An 18,777-nucleotide genomic window follows, 5' to 3' on the forward strand; every position below is an offset into this window, starting at 1 on the left:
CTGGGGTGCGCAGGCGCCGCCCCGGCGCAGTCGCCGGACGTGCGTGGCCGCGGTGTGCGCGCGCGCGCTCGGCTCTGTTTATTGTTGTGGTTCTGCGGCTCTCTGACCCCGCCTCCTGACCAATCGAAGAGGCGGTCTGGATGAGTGACAGGCAGCTCCGCCAATAGCAGCGCGCAGCGGGCGGGGGGGCCGGCCGCCCTCGGGCCGCCATGTTGTGCCTGTCGGGAGCGCTGGCGCCGCTGCCCCCGGCCCCGCGGGAGCGCGCCATGGAGCCGCGGGTCACCCTGCGCGTCACCTGCCGCGGCGACACCCGCACCTTCCTCGTGTCCGACCCGGCGCACACGACGTGGGCCGATGTGGAGGCCATGGTGAGCGCGGGCGGGAGGCGGAGCGGGGTGTCCGCAGCCGTGGGGAGCCGGTTCGGTGAGGGGCCGGCCCTGCCAGCGAGGCTTCGGGGGCCCAGCGCCTGCGGCAGCGTCCCCGTTTCACAGGCTGTTAGAACTGCTCGTTCATACCAGTTGCTGCGATCTTGATTTTTTTTTTATTTCCCTTAATAGTATAGTTTACTCCTGCTGTGTGCTTAGTTTGACGTGAATGGCCTGGTTTGGAAAAAAAATCTCAAGGGCCTTTTTTTTTCCTGTGTGAGCAGGTGGTCTTAGCTGTGTTCTTTGCCCTTTTCCACAGGTATGAACACTTGGTTTGGCTCTGTATCCCCCTGTAAAATACATCATATTCCTATTGTTTCCTATTCTTATTGGAGTACCTATGGTGAAGTAACACGTCTGTTGCTTTTCTGAAGATTTGTCTGTGCTCTGTGGGGTACTGAGTCACTAATAGATTTTTGTTTGGTTCCCGGAGCTTTGTGTGTTGGTTTGGAATCAGCAGTGTCTGATCGGGCCGTGCATGCGTGGGCAGTGCTTAGGAAGGTCTGTGTATCATGCACTCGGTGTAGTTAAGAGTTTGTTTGGGTGCTTATTTTCAGGGCTGTTTACTGACGGTTCTGTATTGGCTTAGGGTGAAATTCTGTTGTAAGAATTCTCTTGGCTATGATGAAACTAACTTTATTACTATTATTATTATTAATTAATTAGCTCTGTGGCAACTGTTCTGTTTTTTTTAGCCTGCCTTCAAAGTTGCATCTGAAGAGCTCTTGTTGCTGTATTATTTTCTGTCTTTCAGCTCTTTTATGACTAGTTTATTCCAGTATACATGCAGGAGGGTTTTGCTTTAGAATTGCTCAAGTTCAAAGTTTGACCTGCATCATCTTCACTTGTATTTTAAGTCCTCTGAAAGAGGCCCTGGTCCAATCTGAAAATACTCAGTGCAAGCAGACCCTGCAGGAATGTCTGAGCTGCTCAGAATCCTGCTTGCATCAAAGCTGGAAGCAGATTACTGTGTAAGCACTGTGCTGCCCTTAATCTTAGGTATTCTGAGAGCCAGGGTGTGTTTGTTCAAGGTGTGGTGTTCTATTTCAGTGTTTCCCTAACCAAGGCAGAACCACGGGCTGTCTCTGTTGTATGAATTACTGTTTCAAGGGAGAATCAGTTAAACTTGTGTCTTTTTAATGTTTTTGATATTTTATTAAATGTGCTTAATGCTTATTAGGGATAATCTGAGCTCTCGTTCTGCCTTGAGTTTAGGGGAACAATCTGTGATACCAGACCATGTATGTACAGACCATGGTTTCTTCCTGACAAAACAAGCTGCTTCTCTCACTGCACTCAGAAAATTTGGGATGTGTTGCTGGAAGAACCTGCCTGGAGCACGTTCACTGCAGGATGTGTCCATGTGTGCCCTGTGTCCCTGTGTAACTCCCCAGGCAGCCACTCTTGGCTGGGGCTGCTGCTGTTGTTCTGTTAGGTCTGGCTAGCAGGACATGGGTCAGTTGTTTCAAGGAGTTTCTGTTGAGAAAAATACAGCTTTTATAGGAACCTGGTACACAAACTTACAGGAGCCTCAAAGACTCAGCATATACAAACAACTGCTTGAATTTAATGGTTCATTTGGTGCTGCTCGTTCTGCCTTGTTAATGTAAAATGCCAAGTAACTGCTCAGCTTTGTTCTCTGAGTGTTGATAAGCTGAAAAAAGGCTGATCACCTATGTGAGCTGTCTTCCAGGTGCTTTTTAATGTAAAATAAAGAGTTTAGGGATTGTTTGTTTTTACCTTCATATTTTGCATTGTTTACCATGTCTGAGTTTGTTAACCCTCAGCTTGTCCTCTTAGAATGGGAGGGTTGTTATGATTTATTTTGGAGTAAACATTAACCAAGCAAGGTACAACAGGAAAGAAATGTGTTTATTCTTGTCATTAGGGAAAGTTAGTAAAGCTTGGAGGGAAGGCACTGGGAAGAGTTCAACTCCAGAGGAATGGATTTGGTAAAAGTGTTTGCTTCAACTGAGAAACTGAAGGGAGGGGATAGAAGAATTTAATGTTATTAATAATCATTATTAATGAGGGCATCTGTCATCCTGCCTCACTATGGTTTTGTGTTCTTTTTTTTCATTACAGGTTAAAGTTTCATTTGGCCTGGACAACATTCAGATCAAATACATTGATGAGGATAATGATGAGGTAAAATACCTGCCACCCCACCCTCCTAATGAGCCACCTGAAAAATGGCTGATGCCAGAAATGACTTTGTGATGATTTGTAGTGGGTCCTTCCGGACAGTCTGTTGTGCAATGGGGTGGGAGAACGTTTGCCCCTTTAATAAGAAAACAGCTGATAGTCTTGTGGTTTTACTCTTAATCCAGCATACATATTTTAAAATACCTTTTTTAGATGCTATTGCCTTTCTTTTTGCCACCCTGATGAAACATGCAGTGATTCTCTGTGCTCTGAGGGAGGAATGTTTCTCTTGAGAAACTTAACTTTTTTTGAACAAGAATCAGTGTGATTTACAATTTGCTATTGAGTAGTTTACTAATGAGAAGTAGTTGTGACTATTTTTGTTTACAGCTGTGGTAAAGCCCTGTCTGTTCAATTTAGACTCCTTGCTCTGGAAAATGTAGGTCCCCTGTCATTAGCATATGTTTGCTTCAGTGATCTGGTGTGCTCAAATCCTCTGCTTGCTTGATGCAATTGCTGTAATCTCCAAGCAGATTACTGACTCAGAGAACAAATTGGTTACTTCTAGTTGTCCTTGTTGAGTAACTTCCTGCTTGGCACAATCTCAGCCTCTCATATTATTTTTGTTTATCTGGAGATTCAGAAGGGAATGTAACACACACAGAATTGACCTTTTGCAAATGCAGTGTTCACTGCTTGGATTATAGCTCAATGAGATGGGGTGGGAGTTCTTGTTCTTACTTTTTTCCCCTAAGGGGAAATACCAAGAAGCTTCCAACAACCTTTTAGAGAATGATTCTCCCCTTATTTTCCAACCTGTTTAATATATAAACACAATGCCTCAGTGAAAGCTTTTCCTGAAATACTGAGCAAACATTGTTCAGAATCCTGTGATGCTGTGGGGATTAAATAGCTTCTTGTATTAGTGGCTTCTATGTGCAGAATTGATAAATAAGTAGCAGAATGGGCTTATGAAACACTTAATGGGTCTTTTGAAACACTTAACTGGGCATTTAAAGCAACTGGGGCCAAGCTGTGGAGTTGTGCAGTGAGCCCAGGGGGACAGGCAGTGACTTTGTGAGGTGAGCATGTTTGTTCTGTGTGCCAGCAGTGTCAGCCCCACCTCCTGTGCCAGTCCAGTAAAAACATGGGCTGCTTCAAAGCACCACAGCTCTGGGTAATGATTAAACATGACAGCAATAACAAATACCTAAAGGACTGGTGTTTAGAAACTGTGAATAAAATGTTTATTCTGAAGTATGTTAATTTTATGAGAATTGCAAAAATGTGTCTGTGGTTCTCGCTCACTGTTCCTTCTCTTTGCAGGTCTCTGTGAACAGCAAAGGTGAGCTGCTGCTTTATTGAGGTGAAATAAAAAAAGAGAGCCCAACTGTTGCTTGTGTTTTTTGAAAATGCAGTTGGGAATGCTTGCTTTTTGATTTTTGTATTTTATATATGATTTGGCATAAGCTTCTTCCCAAAGGAAAAAAATTTTGATCCATAGGAACAAATTGGAAGTGGCTAAATTAATGGAATGTTGTGGCTCTTAGCTGTGAAAATATGTCCTTGTTGCTGTATATACAATTTCTTGCACTATTTGAAGGGAATTTACAGAAGGTAGGGGAGGCCCCTTGTCATGTAAGGGTTTCTAAGTGCTGTGTTAAACTTACATCTGTTGTGTGAGATAGGGGCCATTCACATTTCTTTCTATTTTTCTTTAGAGGAATATGAAGAAGCTCTGAAGGTAAATGTGACTTTTTTCAATATATTCATCATTCTCCAATTAAAATTGGTGTAGCTGAGAAATGACATTATCTGGCCCAGGAAAACAGAATAACTGTTTTCTGGTTTAGTACATTTTTCTTCCATCCTGGTTGGTCTTTGTTTTTATAACTTAGGTTCAGGACCCTGAGCAACAGTGGGTTGGTTGAGACTGACTTTCTCAAACCCTTCAACAGTAATCCCATACTTGGAAATATTGGGCTGTAGTGAAACCCTTCAAACATCTTGCCACATAGATTCTGCTGCCAGAGGATTTCATTAAAACTTACTAGAGTTACTTATTAAAGTAACTTAGTTGCTTTATAAGCAGGTAGACAGAATAAGAATTACATTTCTTTATGTTTGTTTTACATTATTAAGTCTTTCAGAAATGGCTCATGGCTTGAATTTCAAATTTAATAATTTCAAAATAATCATAAATTCCTGGACACAATCTGTTGTTTACTGGCTGCTATGAACACTTTATTGTAGGCTGAAAAATTCCAGTAGGATATTTGCATTATTTGGCTTTTAATAACCTTTTAAATAAACATATTAGTACCTTTCAGAAGTAGAATATTAGCTGACTCTACCTTGGCATCTCTCTCAGTTTTTCTTTTTGTCTGTTAGTCTTTCCCCACTCTGTTCCCAAACTCTCCAGTGTAGTGTAATTCTGTATTTTTACAGATTTTGTGTGCTGATTGTAAGTGGAAAACATGGTGTATGTATGTACTGTTCATTTAGATTGCAGTTAAACAAGGAAATCAGCTCCAGATGAATGCCTATGAAAAGAACTCTTCTCATGCTTTGCAACTACATGAAAAAAAAGTTACAGAAAAACTGGTGCTTTTTAAAGATGAGAAGAAACCACTTTTGCATTATTCCATGCTGGCTCAGGGATTAGAGGAAGAATTAAAAAACAATGAGGAGCTGACCATTCAGGTAAGAAGCTGAGCTGCATTAAAACAAAGAATTATGAAATGTAATTCACTCTGTAGACTGATTGTCCTCTTCAGCCATATATAAAAACTGAGTTCAGAAGTTGGTCTCTGTTTTCAGTTACCTGCACCTGTTAAAGCTCACCAAATAGTTTGAATGTCTTCAAGAGGATAATTTGATGCTGTCTTTAGAAATACTAAAGCAGGTGCTTTCATGTTGACCATTCTTAAGTATTTTGATAAACTGAGCAATTCATCTCCTGAAGCCCTCATTGCCATCTGGTAACTCCTGGTTGACTTTGGTGTGTAATTACACTCAAATGCTAATGAGGCAGAAATGTGTCAGGAAAATGTCAGTGGCTAATTTGTGCCATTTCACTGTTTTCTGAAGAATTTTAAATAATTTTCTATAAAGACACTTAGAAGCTATTTTCAGCAGTTAACTTGCTGTGTTGAGAGTTTAAAAAAAAATCAACTTTGCCTACCTTTTTTTTTTTTTCCCCCCCAGCAAAAGTTAAATCAGACCAGAACAGAAAGCACAAATGAAAATCCTCCAGAATGGTTTACTAGCTACTTGGAAACAGTAAGTGTACTGTCTTGCAGGTTTTGGTGTACTTAAATACATAATAAGTTGTACCTGGAAGAGATCTTGTGATGCCTGACTCCAGACATCTGGACAGTCTTGCCATCAGCACTTGTGGCCCGGATCTTAATGAGAACTGGAGTCAAACTATGTCTGCAGTGTAGTTAAAAAACCCCAGAACCATAAACGTGATCCATACCACTTGTGGAAAGTGGAATGTTTAGTTTAAGGATTTGATTAGTTTGAGTGTGGTTTTAAGTAGCTCCCATAACCCATAACAGAATCCTTGTGGCACTCCAGGCAGCCATAGGAATTCCAGAGCTCTCACTGTGGGAGAGCACAGAGCAGTGTTGCTCTTGTAGGCTCTTGATTGCCCAGTTTCAGCAGGGCAATAGTTTTGGTTTCCTGTGATTGAAAGCAGAATATTTGATGACCTTGCTTTTCTTGACTGTTCACTTTGAGAAAATACTTTCAGGAAGGCATTGACAATAAACTGCAGATTAAGATGTGGATGTTAACTTGTTTTGAGCAGCTAATAAACAACATAAAATTTTTATCACTGAAAAGCAGTTTGATATCACTGCAAAGAATACATTAGCAGGTTCTTGAAACTATGTGTGTTTATCTTTAAGGTTTTTCTCTAGAGTCTCCTTTCCTTTGCCACCTATTTATACAAACTAAAAATAGGGGAGGTTCATGGTTATGTTTAGAACATCACTGATAGGGGAATCAGAACTTAAGGGTAGAGAGTCCAGAGGGGTTTGGGAGTTGTGGGAATTGTTTTGGAGATGAGTTTCCTTCCCTTCATGCAAGCTTATGGAAGAAAAACAATATTGTAGGCACAAATATGTGATTTTTAACTTGCATTCTTGAAAGCTCTGGGTTGGTATTTTCTAAAATAAGAGTCCTTTTCTCTGAGGAATGTGGTATTTGTAGAATTTTATGTAGAGTGTGCTGGGGTAGGGGGGAAGTGATTGTGAAGTAGTCTATGACTACTGACACATTGGGAGTCTTGTGACAATGTAACTCAGCTTTTCAAACGTAATGGCTGAAGCACATTCCTGACTGCTTTAATTTCTTTCCAGTTCAGGGAACAAGTAGTTAAGGAGACTGTTGAGAGGCTGGAGCAGAAGCTGTATGAGAAGCTTGTTCATCACCATCAACCTGCAGACTTTGGAGAGAGCTCGGTTGCAGCAGCCCCGCAGAGCCCGGCGGGGAGCGGCGGCCAGGGTGACTGGGACTGGCTGATGGCCTGCAGCAGCTGCCAGGCCCCCATCGTTGGGGTGCGCTACCAGTGCAGGTGGGGAGTGCTGGGAGGGTGGGGAGCCTGGCACCACAGCCTGGGAGGGACTCTGCAGCTCTCCTGTAGGGCTGGGAGTGTGGGGAGCCTGGCAGCACAGCCTGAGGGGGACTCTGCAACTCTATAGGTTCCTGGGAGTGTTGGGAGCCTGGCAGCACAGCTTGGGAGGAATTCTGCAACTCTACTCTAGGGCTGGGAGTGTGGGGAGCCTGGCAGCACAGCCTGAGAGGGACTCTGCAACTCTCTAGGTTCCTTGGGCTGGGAGTGTGGGGAGCCTGGCAGCACAGCCTGGGAGGGACTCTGCAACTCTCTCTTTAGGGTTGGGAGTGTGGGGAGCCTGGCAACACAGCCTGGTAGGGACTCTGCAACTCTCTCTCTAGGGCTGGCAATGTGGGGAGCCTGGCAGCACAGCCTGGGAGGGACTCTGCAACTCTATAGGTTCCTGGGAGTGTGGGGAGCCTGGCTGCACAGCCTGAGAGGGACTCTGCAGCTCTCTCTCTAGGTTCCTAACCTGCAGCTTGCTGTACACTTCAGTATGTCTGCTGTGTGTCTCACCCATAGCTGATGTTCTCTCCTGTGGTCACTAGACTTTATCTGTATAAAAGCAAGGTTAATGCTGTTTTGAGAAAAGGTGATTTATGAAAACTCTGAAAGGCATTCCCAGTTAGGGAACATGAGAGGCCTCTCTCAGTTGCCTCTCCTTGATAACAATCCTGTTCTATCCAACCAAAGCAACTCCTGTTCTGTTTCCTGGGCCAGCCCCGTGCCCCTCTCCCTGTCCCTCAGTCTTTGGTCACTCCCACCCTGTTTCCCTGTTGGCCCTTGTGACACCCCTGTGTCACCTGGTAATTGGTTTCTGATGCTTTTTCCCTGCCCTGCTCATCCCATGTACTTAGTCTGGACCCTCTCAAGGCCCTTTGCCTTTGTTCTCTGAACCATGGACTGAGCCTAAATAAGTAAATAAACAAACATCTCTGTGAAACCCCTGCAAAGGCCCTTCTTGCTTCTTTACCTGCTAGCACCCCAAGCAACAACCAGATGCACCAGTGATTGTTAAAATGAGAGAAGTTTACAACACTGTGTTCTCAATTCTTTATCTTATCTGCATAGGACATGCAGTAATTGTAACAGAAAATGTTTTGTTTGGTTAACTAAACAGAAAAACAAGACTTGGAACCACTAGTCTGTAATAGTTGTTTGCTTGGTTCTGAGAAGTCAGTGAGACTAAGGCAGGTCATACTCTTTTTTAATGATTGCACTGTTGTGTGTCTAATAATATGAAATAGATTTTGATGAATGTCTTAAGTGAGGTGTTAAAAGTGAGAGTTTGATTTGACTGAGTCAATTGCTGTAATGATCAGCATTTTGGGACTAGGCAGAAGCAGTGGATGAAATGCCAACAGGAGTTTTTCTTTGGATCTCTTTTTCCTTGCTGGCAGAAGATGGCAGTCTGGTTTTTATCAGCCCTGTTCCTGGAGGAGCAATCTGCTTTGCATCCCTGGATGCTTGTTGATTTAGCCTCTGTATTTTCATTAAGTGTGGTGCTGTTTCTGGCACTGGATTTTGGTAAAACGTTCTGCCCTTTGTAGCAACAATTTTAGTCACTTGTGCTAAAAGAAGCATCAGTTTTTTTCAATGTGTGTTCAAAGAAGTGGGAAGTGTGTTGCAGTTTTGCTAAGAAGAGAGATAATCATGTAGGTAAGGCTCCAAATACTGATCTGTAAGTGAGACATCCAGCTGCTGTCACTTGGGAGCTGCTTATGGTGGTAGCATAAATTCTGCAGAAATCCTTCGCCTCTTCGTAACCTTCTGTGTTTTCTGCTTGGCAGCCTTTGTCCAGCCTACAATATCTGTGAGGAGTGTGAAGCAGGAACATATGCACACGACCCAAACCATGTGTTGCTGAAGCTGCGCAGACCCATCCCCTGTGTCACTGACAATTACAGCCTGGCAGAGCTGTCCCCACGCCTGCCTGCCACTCTGGAGCAAGTCAGGTAAATGCTGGCACTGTCAGTACCTGCCAAGATGGCCCTGAGTGCATAGGGAAACACCTGTGTTGGAGTTGAGATTCAGATTTTATTTTAGAGATAATGAGGAATGGAAATGGTGCTTAAACTTTATTGTGAGTAGCTAAAAATAGCTGCATACTTATAAAGGGGCTAAGGCATAAATCTCACAGTGTGTTCAATAGCAAAGTAGAAAAGACAGACTTCTGTGTCATAGATGGGTAGTAAACTTTGAGAGGTTGCTTTTTTTTTTGAGCATTCTGTGTCTGCCTCTTTTTGTTCTTTCAAAGACCATTCAAAGTATTTCCTCAAAACAACAGTGAGAATGTTCTTTTGAAATCATTTGGTACCCAGTCTAGAAGCATGGGGTATTTCCCAAAGGGTTCCCTTGAGACTGTGTTGGCTAAAGATGAATTCTGATCAGTTTAATGTAGTAAGGTGTGTTAATCCCTTTGCAGGCTCCAGAAACAGATGGACAAAAGATTTCTGAAGGCAGAGAAGCAAAGATTGCGAGCAGAAAAGAAACAGCGGAAAGCAGAGGTCCGAGAGCTCAAAAAGCAGCTAAAATTGCACAGGAAAATTCATCTGTGGAACTCTATCCATGTATTGGAAACAAATGGCTCAGCTGCTCTGAAATCTGAGAGTCTCCAGCCTAATAACTTCTTGTAAGGCTTGTTGTTAACTGAGCATCTGGTAGTTGTGCTGTCTGACCTTTTGTTATGACACCAAGTTAAAGTAACAGGAGGGAGGTTATGAAATTGCTCATTTGAAGTATGATTTGTCACTTGATGGTGTGAGAATTTTGTCTGAATGTGGTTTGCAAGGTAGAATGTTTTTAATTGAGAAGAGTGTAGGAGAAAGGAAAAAAATGATGGTTGTTACCAGAAACTTAGTGATTTATGTAGATTTAGGAGGAAGGGGAGTGCCTAGGTTTATACATACACATGTATGCTCATACAGCATAAATTAATATTGCTGCTAGTTTTAAAAATTCTCTATCTTCCTGCTTTATTAAGTGTGTCTGCATAAAGTCAAGTACATTCTGTATATTTATGTTCAGTGCAATTTTGCTTTTTTTTAATGTGCTGTCAAGCTGAGGTTCATTACACAGCAGACTTTGCAGGCAGCTGCTCTGCATTTCCCACTCCCTTTGAGTTTATGAATGTGCAGTGTAAGACTTGGATAGTTTGTTTCTTTAATTCATCTTTTCCATTTAGGGCAATTAAAAGCCAAATTAACATTAATAAGCAGCTGAACTTCTTCAATTTTGTGTATTTTGTTTTTTTTGTTTCCTCTCTCCAATCCCAGGAGCCCTAATCAACCCTTCCAAGCAATTGTCCCAACACTAAGTGCAGTATTTGTGGATGAGAATTTACCTGATGGTACTCACTTGAAACCAGGAACAAAATTTATCAAACACTGGAGAATGAAAAATACTGGCAACGTGGAATGGAGCTCAGACACAAAGGTATCTTACCTTTGCTCTTCCTTCTGCATGCTCAAATCATTCAGGAAGATAACATTTGTATGTGAATTCTCTGGTAGGACTGTTTTAAGATTTCCTTTGGCCTGTTGATTCACAGCTGGAAATTCTGGGGCAATAAGCTATGTAGGTACTCTTTACAAGTGTAGCCTATAGGAAGAAAACAATTCAGAATAGCATCACTGATCGTTTCCCATTAATTGTATGTCCCCCACGTTATAATGGTGCAGCTTGACCCTGTTTACAACTCCTCTGTTGCTTTTCTGGCCTCCAAACCCCTTTGTTCTCTGAGTGGCTGTATTTGTGTTGGAAGATGGGGATATCTTTGTGTTGATAGTGACTGATGTGAGGATGTGTCCTAGCAGCCAATCTTCTCCATACCTGGGATCTATGAGGCCTTTCAGCAGAGGAACTCTGCTTCCTGCTGCCCACACTTTGCAGAGAAGCTTGAGAAGTTAACTTTTGGCTTTTTCTGTTGTGTATTTCAGTTGAAACTTATGTGGGGGAATCTGACCTTGGCATCTTCTGAGAAAAAAGATGTGTTAGTGCCATCCCTTCCGTCTGGACAAGTAGGAACTGTTTCAGTTGAGTTTGTAGCTCCCAACATAGAAGGAACTTACACTTCTCACTGGAGACTGTCACACAGAGGGGAGCAGTTTGGGCCAAGGATCTGGTGCAGTATTGTTGTGGATCCCTCTCCAGCTGCTGATTACATAGAAAGTGATTGGAAGGATTCTGACTCCTGTCAGAAGAGTGGAGCTTCCAGAACCAAGCAGGCAAGTCACTCACCCAGTATTTGGGGCAGTTCAGAACTGCCTATAAGGAGCATTGTGTATTATTTGGCACAGTATTCCTAACTAACTATTCAAGGGGATTCTTTTAGCTGTGTGCTTTTAAGTTTTATTTTTAATAGAGAAGAAATACAACATATATTGCATTTATAAGTTCTAAAGTAGTTGTTCTTTGACAGGCATGACATTAGCTGTCAGTCTGTTGCAGCTATTTGTCTACTTTGATTGAACTGAAACACTGCAGAAATTCTGTTAGGTCTTGTCCTTTTGGCTCCAATGAGTTGATTTAAATTTCTTTCAAATTACTTGTTAGTTTACACAAAATTCAGGCTTTAGATTTCATGTGATGTTTTATTTACTGTGGCTAAAGGGCTTCTGTTTCTTTGTTTTTGCAGGATGCTTCCTTAAAGACAGAAACAGGTGCTCAACTGATAGGTGAAGTTGCAGAGCAGGCTGAAATACCTCTGCCAACTGTTCCTTTAAAGATCAAAAATCTGCCAAGTGAGAGAGAATTTTATATCCCATCTGTTGATCTCCTCACTGCACAGGTAAAGTGCTAAAATTCAGGTTGATACAAAGCAAACCACCTTAGATTGGATACCTGGGTAGGCAGACATCTGTAAGAATAAAGCTGCTGAGCTCTAAAAATGGCCACTCTATTTTCAGAAAGAGTACATTGCATTTTATATAACAGAGTTGTTTTCTCAAACTGGTATTTGGCACTGTCATTATGTGGAAGGTGTGTGTAGGAAAAATTAAGATTCTCAAAAAAGAGTCAGCATTGAGTTTTTCTCTGGCCCTAACAACGCAATTCTTAGCTTTGTCCCTTGCTGCCCTGATGTGTGCACCATATTCAGTGATGTAACTTATGCTGCCCCCTGAGGTTGTGTTGAGGAACAAAGTGTTATTTGTGCATCAGTGGGATCTGTGCTGCCAAGTGCAGATCTGATTCATTTGCAGAGTTTGCTCATGGGAATTGTGTGTGATTTCTCCTGTAGGATTTGCTGTCCTTTGAGCTGTTGGACATTAATATTGTGCAGGAATTGGAGCGAGTGCCACACAATACTCCTGTTGGTAAGGCTCCTGTCTTCTGTGTGCTCTCAAGCACAGACAGCTATCCTTTGTGGTTTTCAGTCTTGGCTTCTATTCACCTTCATTTCCCCAAGAACATAACATTCCATATGTTGAGGAATGCTGCCATTTTCTTTGCACAGTCAGTGGCAGACTAATGAAAAGCTAGTTGTCTATTCCACCAGATTATTTTACAAAATTACTGTAAATTTCTTCAGTCTTGAAAGAATGTCCCTTAAAAAAAATAACTTGAAAAAATGTTACCTCATGAAGGCTCCTTCTCCTTTAGTGCCAATTATCTTTGCTCCCTGTGTTTTCCAGACATGACTCCATGCATGTCCCCTCTGCCACGTGACAGCCCCTTGCTGGAGAAACCTGGCTTAGGTCAGATAGAGGAGGAGAACGAGGGCAGTGGATTTAAACTAGTGCCTGGTAAGCAGCAGTCCTGAGGAGCTTGGGGGTGAAGGGAGGATGTTGTCACTTCTGTGTAGTCAGCACACTGATGTCTAAAAGGAATTGTAACTTCTGTCTTCCATTTCTTTGGGGAAAAAAAAAAGTTGTTTGGCTCATAGACCTGGAGTGTGACACTACACTAGTAATTATAAAGGTTGGAGCATAATATATGGAAATGGAAATCATAGAATCCCAGAATGGTTTGGGTTGGAAGGGACATTAAAGATCATTCAGTACCATCCCCCTCCTGCCATGAGCAGGGACAGCTTCCCCTATCTCAGGTTGCTCCAAGCCCTGTCCAGCCTTGCCTTGGACATTCCAGGGATGGGGCAGCCACAACTTCTCTGGGCACTCTGTGCCAGGGCCTCACCACCCTCAAAAGGAAGAATTTCTGCCTAATACCTAATCTAATAAACCCTCCTCCGTGTTAAAGTCATTCCCTGCTGTCCTGTTACTGCTTGCCCTTGTATAAAGTCCTTTCAAATTCTTCTGATTTGTCTGCCCACTAGAATTGTTGGGAGAATGAACAATCTGCCCTTTATAGGCCAGGTAATACTCCAAGCACTCCAGGTGTGCTCCCCATACTTCTCAATCATGTTTGCATTCAACTTGAGCTGAATTCAAAAATCTGTCAATTTTTAGAAGGAATTAACACATGGAGTCAATATTAGCTATGGCTAGTCTAAAAAATTCTTCTTACAGTTCCATTTCCTTGTTGTGGTGGTAAAATCTGTTGTGTTTCCCTTTCCAAGGAATGGCAGAAGGCTGCCTCTCTGTGGACTCTCCTGTGGTGAAAGTGAAAGCTGAACATGCATTGAACCAGGAGGAAGGGGAAGAAGATATGAGTGGGACTCAATTTGTCTGTGAAACTGTAATTCGTTCTCTGACTCTGGATGCTGCACCTGACCACAAACCCCCACAAAAAACCCCAAAAGTTCTCCAGAGTAAGTACTGCTGCCTTCTCTGGCTTGACTTGTTTGCAGTCAGACATGAGACACAAATTGCTCACCTCAGGTGGTTGATATAATTTGTTTTTTTCTGATTGGTTTTATTAGACTCTTTGCAAACATTGCAAGAAACCTTTAGTTGCAATATGATAAGTGAAGAATCTCCTGTGATAAACAGTAATTCTACTTCCAAAAAGGAAGCAAAGATTCATCAGTCAGAACCAGTGACAGAAAATTCCTGTGGTAAGTAAAATGGGTTTGAATGCAAGATAAAGCTGTAAAAAAAAAAAAATCATGTGTAAGAAGATCTGATGCTGTTCTAGGAAATTGATCTTCTCTAGATGAAGAGAATCATTAGATGGTCCCAGTTGTGAGAATCATTACATCAGAAAGTTGATGTCATTATTTAAACAAGCAGCTAGTTTAACAGCTAGTTTTTAAAGAAGTGAAATTGAGACCAAAAGGTTCCAGTTGGGTATTGAAGTAAGTGCTCATATGTTATATATGAATGGTGCTTCCATATTTTGTACACATAGCTTGAAATATTTTTAACCTTTTTCTAATGTGTGGAATTTAGGAGCTGAAAACTACAGTGTAAGTTCTCTGTATAGCTCTTACTCCTTTTTTTTACTGCAAGCTTTAATACCAGCACTGTGTTTGCATAGGCTTAACATTATGATCTGCTACACTTTCACACTGCACCCTCCCCACAACAGGGAAAATGACACCAGTAATGGCAGCAGCTAAGGTTTAACAGTTGTTTCTAAATACTTGTCTCTTACAAGTGGAGAATTCTGTCTCTGCTGTTGTTCATACAAATGGACAATGGTTCATACCTCACTTTTTTTCCTGCTAGGGGACCTTCCACTGTCTGATGAGAGCACAAGCCCCCATAGTGGTACTGGTGATGAAGAGGAAGATGATAAAGATGATGTTCAGAGTCAGTGCTCCTCTGCTTCCTCAGAGGATTATATCATCATCCTCCCTGAGTGCTTTGACACCAGTCGGCCCTTGGGTGACTCCATGTACAGTTCAGCTCTTTCTCAGCCTGGTGTGGACAAGGCAGGAGAACCTGAAACAGCAGCAGAGGACCCAGAAGGGGGAAGCCAGCCACAGATCCAGAGGGTCAGTGATACACTGACAACTTCCCAAACACTGGCTGCAGTACCATTAACCCCAGAGACTGTGGACAGCTTACCCCAGGCACAAAGGTATGATCTGGGGACAAGAACAAAGTGGGCATGCTGGTATTGCTGTGGAGTCTGCAAGGTCTGGTGCTTCACAAACAGAATTGTTGTAACATAAGTTTTGTCATATACTGAGGTAAATGTTCTTAAATCCTGCAACGTTTTATACAGCCTGCACTCACTGATTTAGGTGAGTGCAAGAGAGGATGTGAAGTGTTTCCTTTTTTCTGTTGATTGTGATTCGTTTATGTGTGTACTTGTAGAATAAAGTAGTGATGTTTTTGCCTTATGTTCTCAGGAATCTTTCATCTCTTCAGAATTCTACCTTCCAAGAAACAAACACACCAGCTTCAGAGAATATCTCTTCTGCTCCTCATGATCAAATACAAAACCAAGGTATTGAGATTATTTATTAAAGGGTGCAGACTTTTGCTATCACCTGTTCATTATGCCTAGTATTGAATTTGATGTCTCATTTCCCTTGAGGAGAGCAGAAATCTCCCAAGTAAAGATTTTAGTTTTTCTCTGGGTGTTGAACTTCTGCTATATGGATATTTCAAATAAAGAAATAATTGGCTTTGTGGATCAGTTAAGAGCATCTATTATGGGAAATGGTAAGAGGATACTCCAAAGTACTTACAGGCACCTGGAAAATTACCTTGCTCTGGAATTAATGAGCTGTGTATTTAAGCTGCTGTTACAGTCACTGAGACTGTAGAGTCCTACAAGAGTTCCTCTTGTGTTAAACACCACTGATGAATCAGTCTCATGGTTCTGAAAATGCTCTGACTGCTTTCACTGCAGTGACAATCCTGGATACCTGGTCTGCATAACTAAACTCAGAGCATTAGTGTTGTACCAAGACAGTTTTTTTCTGTTCATGTGTGTGTTGTCCATTTAATGACAATTAAGCTGGAGAAATACATGTTGACATTTTGTCTTCCTCTTCCAGAACCCAGTGGTGAAGATAATCATGGGCCAGGATCTTCTGCATTTCTCACTAAGTTCTCAGAGTACCCGAGGTAATGAGGCTAAAGCTCTGATTTGACAAACATTATTTTGGACTGAGAACAGCTTAATTAGACACCTCTGGCCTACAGATTTCATGTAGTCATTAATTTGGAGAGAGGCCTCCCTTCTTAAAGCAAACATGCGATGTTTTCATAAGATCTTGGTTTCTACTTGGGCACAATTCAGAAGGACACAGAACTGGCAAACCAAAGTTAATTAAGAGCTCAAGTTGAATGCTTCTAAAATTCTGTGGGGGTTTTTCCTGAAATATCTCAGGAGTCTTAGAATGGGGATTTTAGAAGCTAGCTATAAAGTTGCCTTAAAATACTGAGACTGGAGAATTAAGTCAAAATGTTGAGAAGAATATTAAGTAACTTCAGTATTCATAGAAAACAAAAAGAAGTTACCCTACCCTGAATGGATGTGTCAGTGCACAGCTTTCATGTGGGTATGTTCTCCTCTAGATGAGAACACTAAACTCTTTACAAAAGGTCATTTCATGGAAAGCATACACCCACAATTTAATAGGTGTCAAGAAAAAGAATGTGTAGCTCAGTCCCAAACATTGCTGATTCCTTTGGATGACAGGCTGTTGTCTCCAGCAATCCTTGCCTTATAACAGGCTGTGACTTGCATTTCACTGAAACAAACCCTTGGCTGTACTGACCTGGTCTCTTCACAGGTACCCTCAAGGAAGCAGCATTGCAGGAGAACTCGTGAAAGGAGCTTTGTCAGTAGCTGCTTCTGCCTACAAAGCATTATTTGCTGGACCACCCATTATTGAACAGGTGAATGTCCTTCCTATGTGCTGTGTGAGTGTCATGGAATGACAACCTTAAATTTATAGGTATTTGTGTTTTAAGTGTATCAATATTCTATATTGGAGTTAATGTAAGAGTAAAATGTTAAGTTTGATGGCATCCCTTTGAGGTTTGCTGCTCTCAGCAGACTTCCCATGCCATAGGGATGGAAGCATCATGCAAGAGTAGTAACTCACCTTTGTAAGTGAGCAGTGAAGGGATTATAAATGGCTTAAATGGGGCCAGAAGAGCCTCTGTGCCTCAGTTTGATTCTGTTCAAATGGCAAAAAATAAATGACCATTTTTAGCTTATCTTACTGTCTGTTGTTTTCAGCAGCCTGCAGCTCCAGAAGAGCAGACTGCTGCTCTGCTGTCCAGCCTGTGTGAGATGGGATTCTGTGACAGGCAGTTAAACCTGAGGCTGCTGAAGAAACACAACAATAACATGATTGAAGTGGTGACTGAATTGCTTCAGATCAGCAACAGAGACTGGTGCAGTAGGTGCTAAACCTGCTGCTTGGAGAGAGGAATAGTCTTCATTGAGTAAACTCTAATTCAAGATTGCAAGAGTAGCAATGCTGCTCCTCAGTGCTGTTTGGAGGTTTGACTTAAAACTTCAGCGTTTCTTGGAGCATTTGACTTTTCTTTTTCTTTACCCTCATGGAAATGTCAAACAACCCTTGTGGCATCTCTTGAAATGGATACCAGAATTTCAGTTTTTATTTGGACCTTGTAGTTAAATGAGTAGTCTTTTTAAATCTCTGATTTCAGATCAAATCCTTTTACCAGGGAATCATGTAGAACTAAACTTTGTACCCAGATGAGAACTTCCCATTTTATTGTGTGTACACATTTTTTTAGGCAGCTGGGATTTTTTTTCTTGGCTTATTAGCTTTGGAATAGAAACCAATGTAAAATGCTGCTGTAAAATGTAGTCCTGCTTAATTTCCAAGAGATGCCTGAAAGTAGGAGTTTTTTTTGTTTCTTCTGAGGATTTAGTAATTGGTTTTCCAATGTGTCATAGTAAAGTGACAAGTTTAAATCTTACAAACTATTCTAAGAACTTACTCATAGAAGAAAGCCATCTTGAAGCAAAGGACTTTTGAAAAGTCTGAAAGACTAACTGCAGTTAAACTGATGAATACCAGTCAAGTTGTTGTTTGTTGTAGCAGAATGAAGCAGGAGAATTACCACCAGCAATTGAACCAGTAATGATAGTGCACACCAGATCTTTAACAGTAGAAGTATAACCTACATAAAATATTTTGTTAAAAACAGATTGTAAGGGTAAAAAAGGCTTTTCTAGGAATCTTTACAGGCTCTTTTTAAAAATATTAAAAATTTGACCATTACCTTTTTTCACTATAGTGCAACCATTTTACTCTGTTAATACCACATAAAAAAATACAAGAATGTATAGGAACCCAGACCTGAACTGGAGTACAAATTTTGGTAATGTTTAGGCATGGAAAGAATGCTTGAAGCAGGGATCACATAACTTTACATTAGAGTTTGAAAAATGCATTAACTTAAGCACTTTCAAATGTACAGTGTCCTCTGATGGTTTTAGCTGGTCCTGTGTTTCTATAGCCACATCTGTAGAATTAATTTTTCTCATAAGATTTTTAGATGCCTATATATAATTTGGAAATCTAAGAATTCCCTTCTAAATGTGCTGAGAGATTTGATTCTGAAGAATGACAGAAACATTACCAGACACTGCTATGCAGTGGGGTGTCCATAGATAACTTCTCAGAGTTCACTCCCTCAGCAGGTGACAGTGTTGGCTTTGTTCTTACTTTCAAGTAAATGTTTTTCCTTGCTGCAGTAAGAGACCATTGATTCTAAAATGTTTTATATTACTCCTGCTTCAACC

The 18,777-nt window shown here is 41.5% G+C and overlaps 1 protein-coding gene across 2 annotated transcripts; it reads left to right on the plus strand.

Moving 5' to 3' along the window:
* Window positions 1-224: 224 nt before the first annotated feature.
* LOC117006333 (next to BRCA1 gene 1 protein-like) lies at window positions 225-17,934 on the plus strand. Of its 2 annotated transcripts, none has more exons than XM_033078710.2 (21): window positions 225-368; window positions 2,511-2,573; window positions 3,897-3,915; window positions 4,292-4,314; window positions 5,076-5,273; window positions 5,778-5,852; window positions 6,938-7,152; window positions 8,982-9,146; window positions 9,617-9,823; window positions 10,467-10,626; window positions 11,130-11,417; window positions 11,828-11,980; window positions 12,431-12,506; window positions 12,825-12,935; window positions 13,709-13,900; window positions 14,012-14,146; window positions 14,760-15,114; window positions 15,389-15,486; window positions 16,043-16,112; window positions 16,784-16,889; window positions 17,236-17,934. In XM_033078710.2, exons 1-21 carry the CDS (start codon window positions 267-269, stop codon window positions 17,407-17,409), a joined length of 2,985 nt encoding a protein of 994 aa, XP_032934601.1. In that variant the 5' UTR covers window positions 225-266; the 3' UTR covers window positions 17,410-17,934. The 2 variants fall into 2 exon arrangements, with proteins under 2 accessions (XP_032934601.1, XP_032934602.1); XM_033078711.2 differs by having other exon boundaries at window positions 227-368; window positions 17,239-17,934.
* Window positions 17,935-18,777: the final 843 nt, after the last annotated feature.

This window comes from Catharus ustulatus, chromosome 23, assembly GCF_009819885.2.
Source record: "Catharus ustulatus isolate bCatUst1 chromosome 23, bCatUst1.pri.v2, whole genome shotgun sequence".
Classification (NCBI taxonomy): domain Eukaryota; kingdom Metazoa; phylum Chordata; class Aves; order Passeriformes; family Turdidae; genus Catharus; species Catharus ustulatus.

What these genes read in the sequence shown, in the direction of transcription:
- LOC117006333 (XM_033078710.2), top strand. Translation starts at nt 267, where the DNA reads ATGGAGCCGCGGGTCACCCTGCGCGTCACCTGCCGCGGCGACACCCGC. An exon ending in AATGGAGCTCAGACACAAAG is followed by an intron (nt 10,627 to 11,129) that starts GTATCTTACCTT and finishes TGTGTATTTCAG; the next exon opens with TTGAAACTTATGTGGGGGAA. An exon ending in GACCACCCATTATTGAACAG is followed by an intron (nt 16,890 to 17,235) that starts GTGAATGTCCTT and finishes TGTTGTTTTCAG; the next exon opens with CAGCCTGCAGCTCCAGAAGA.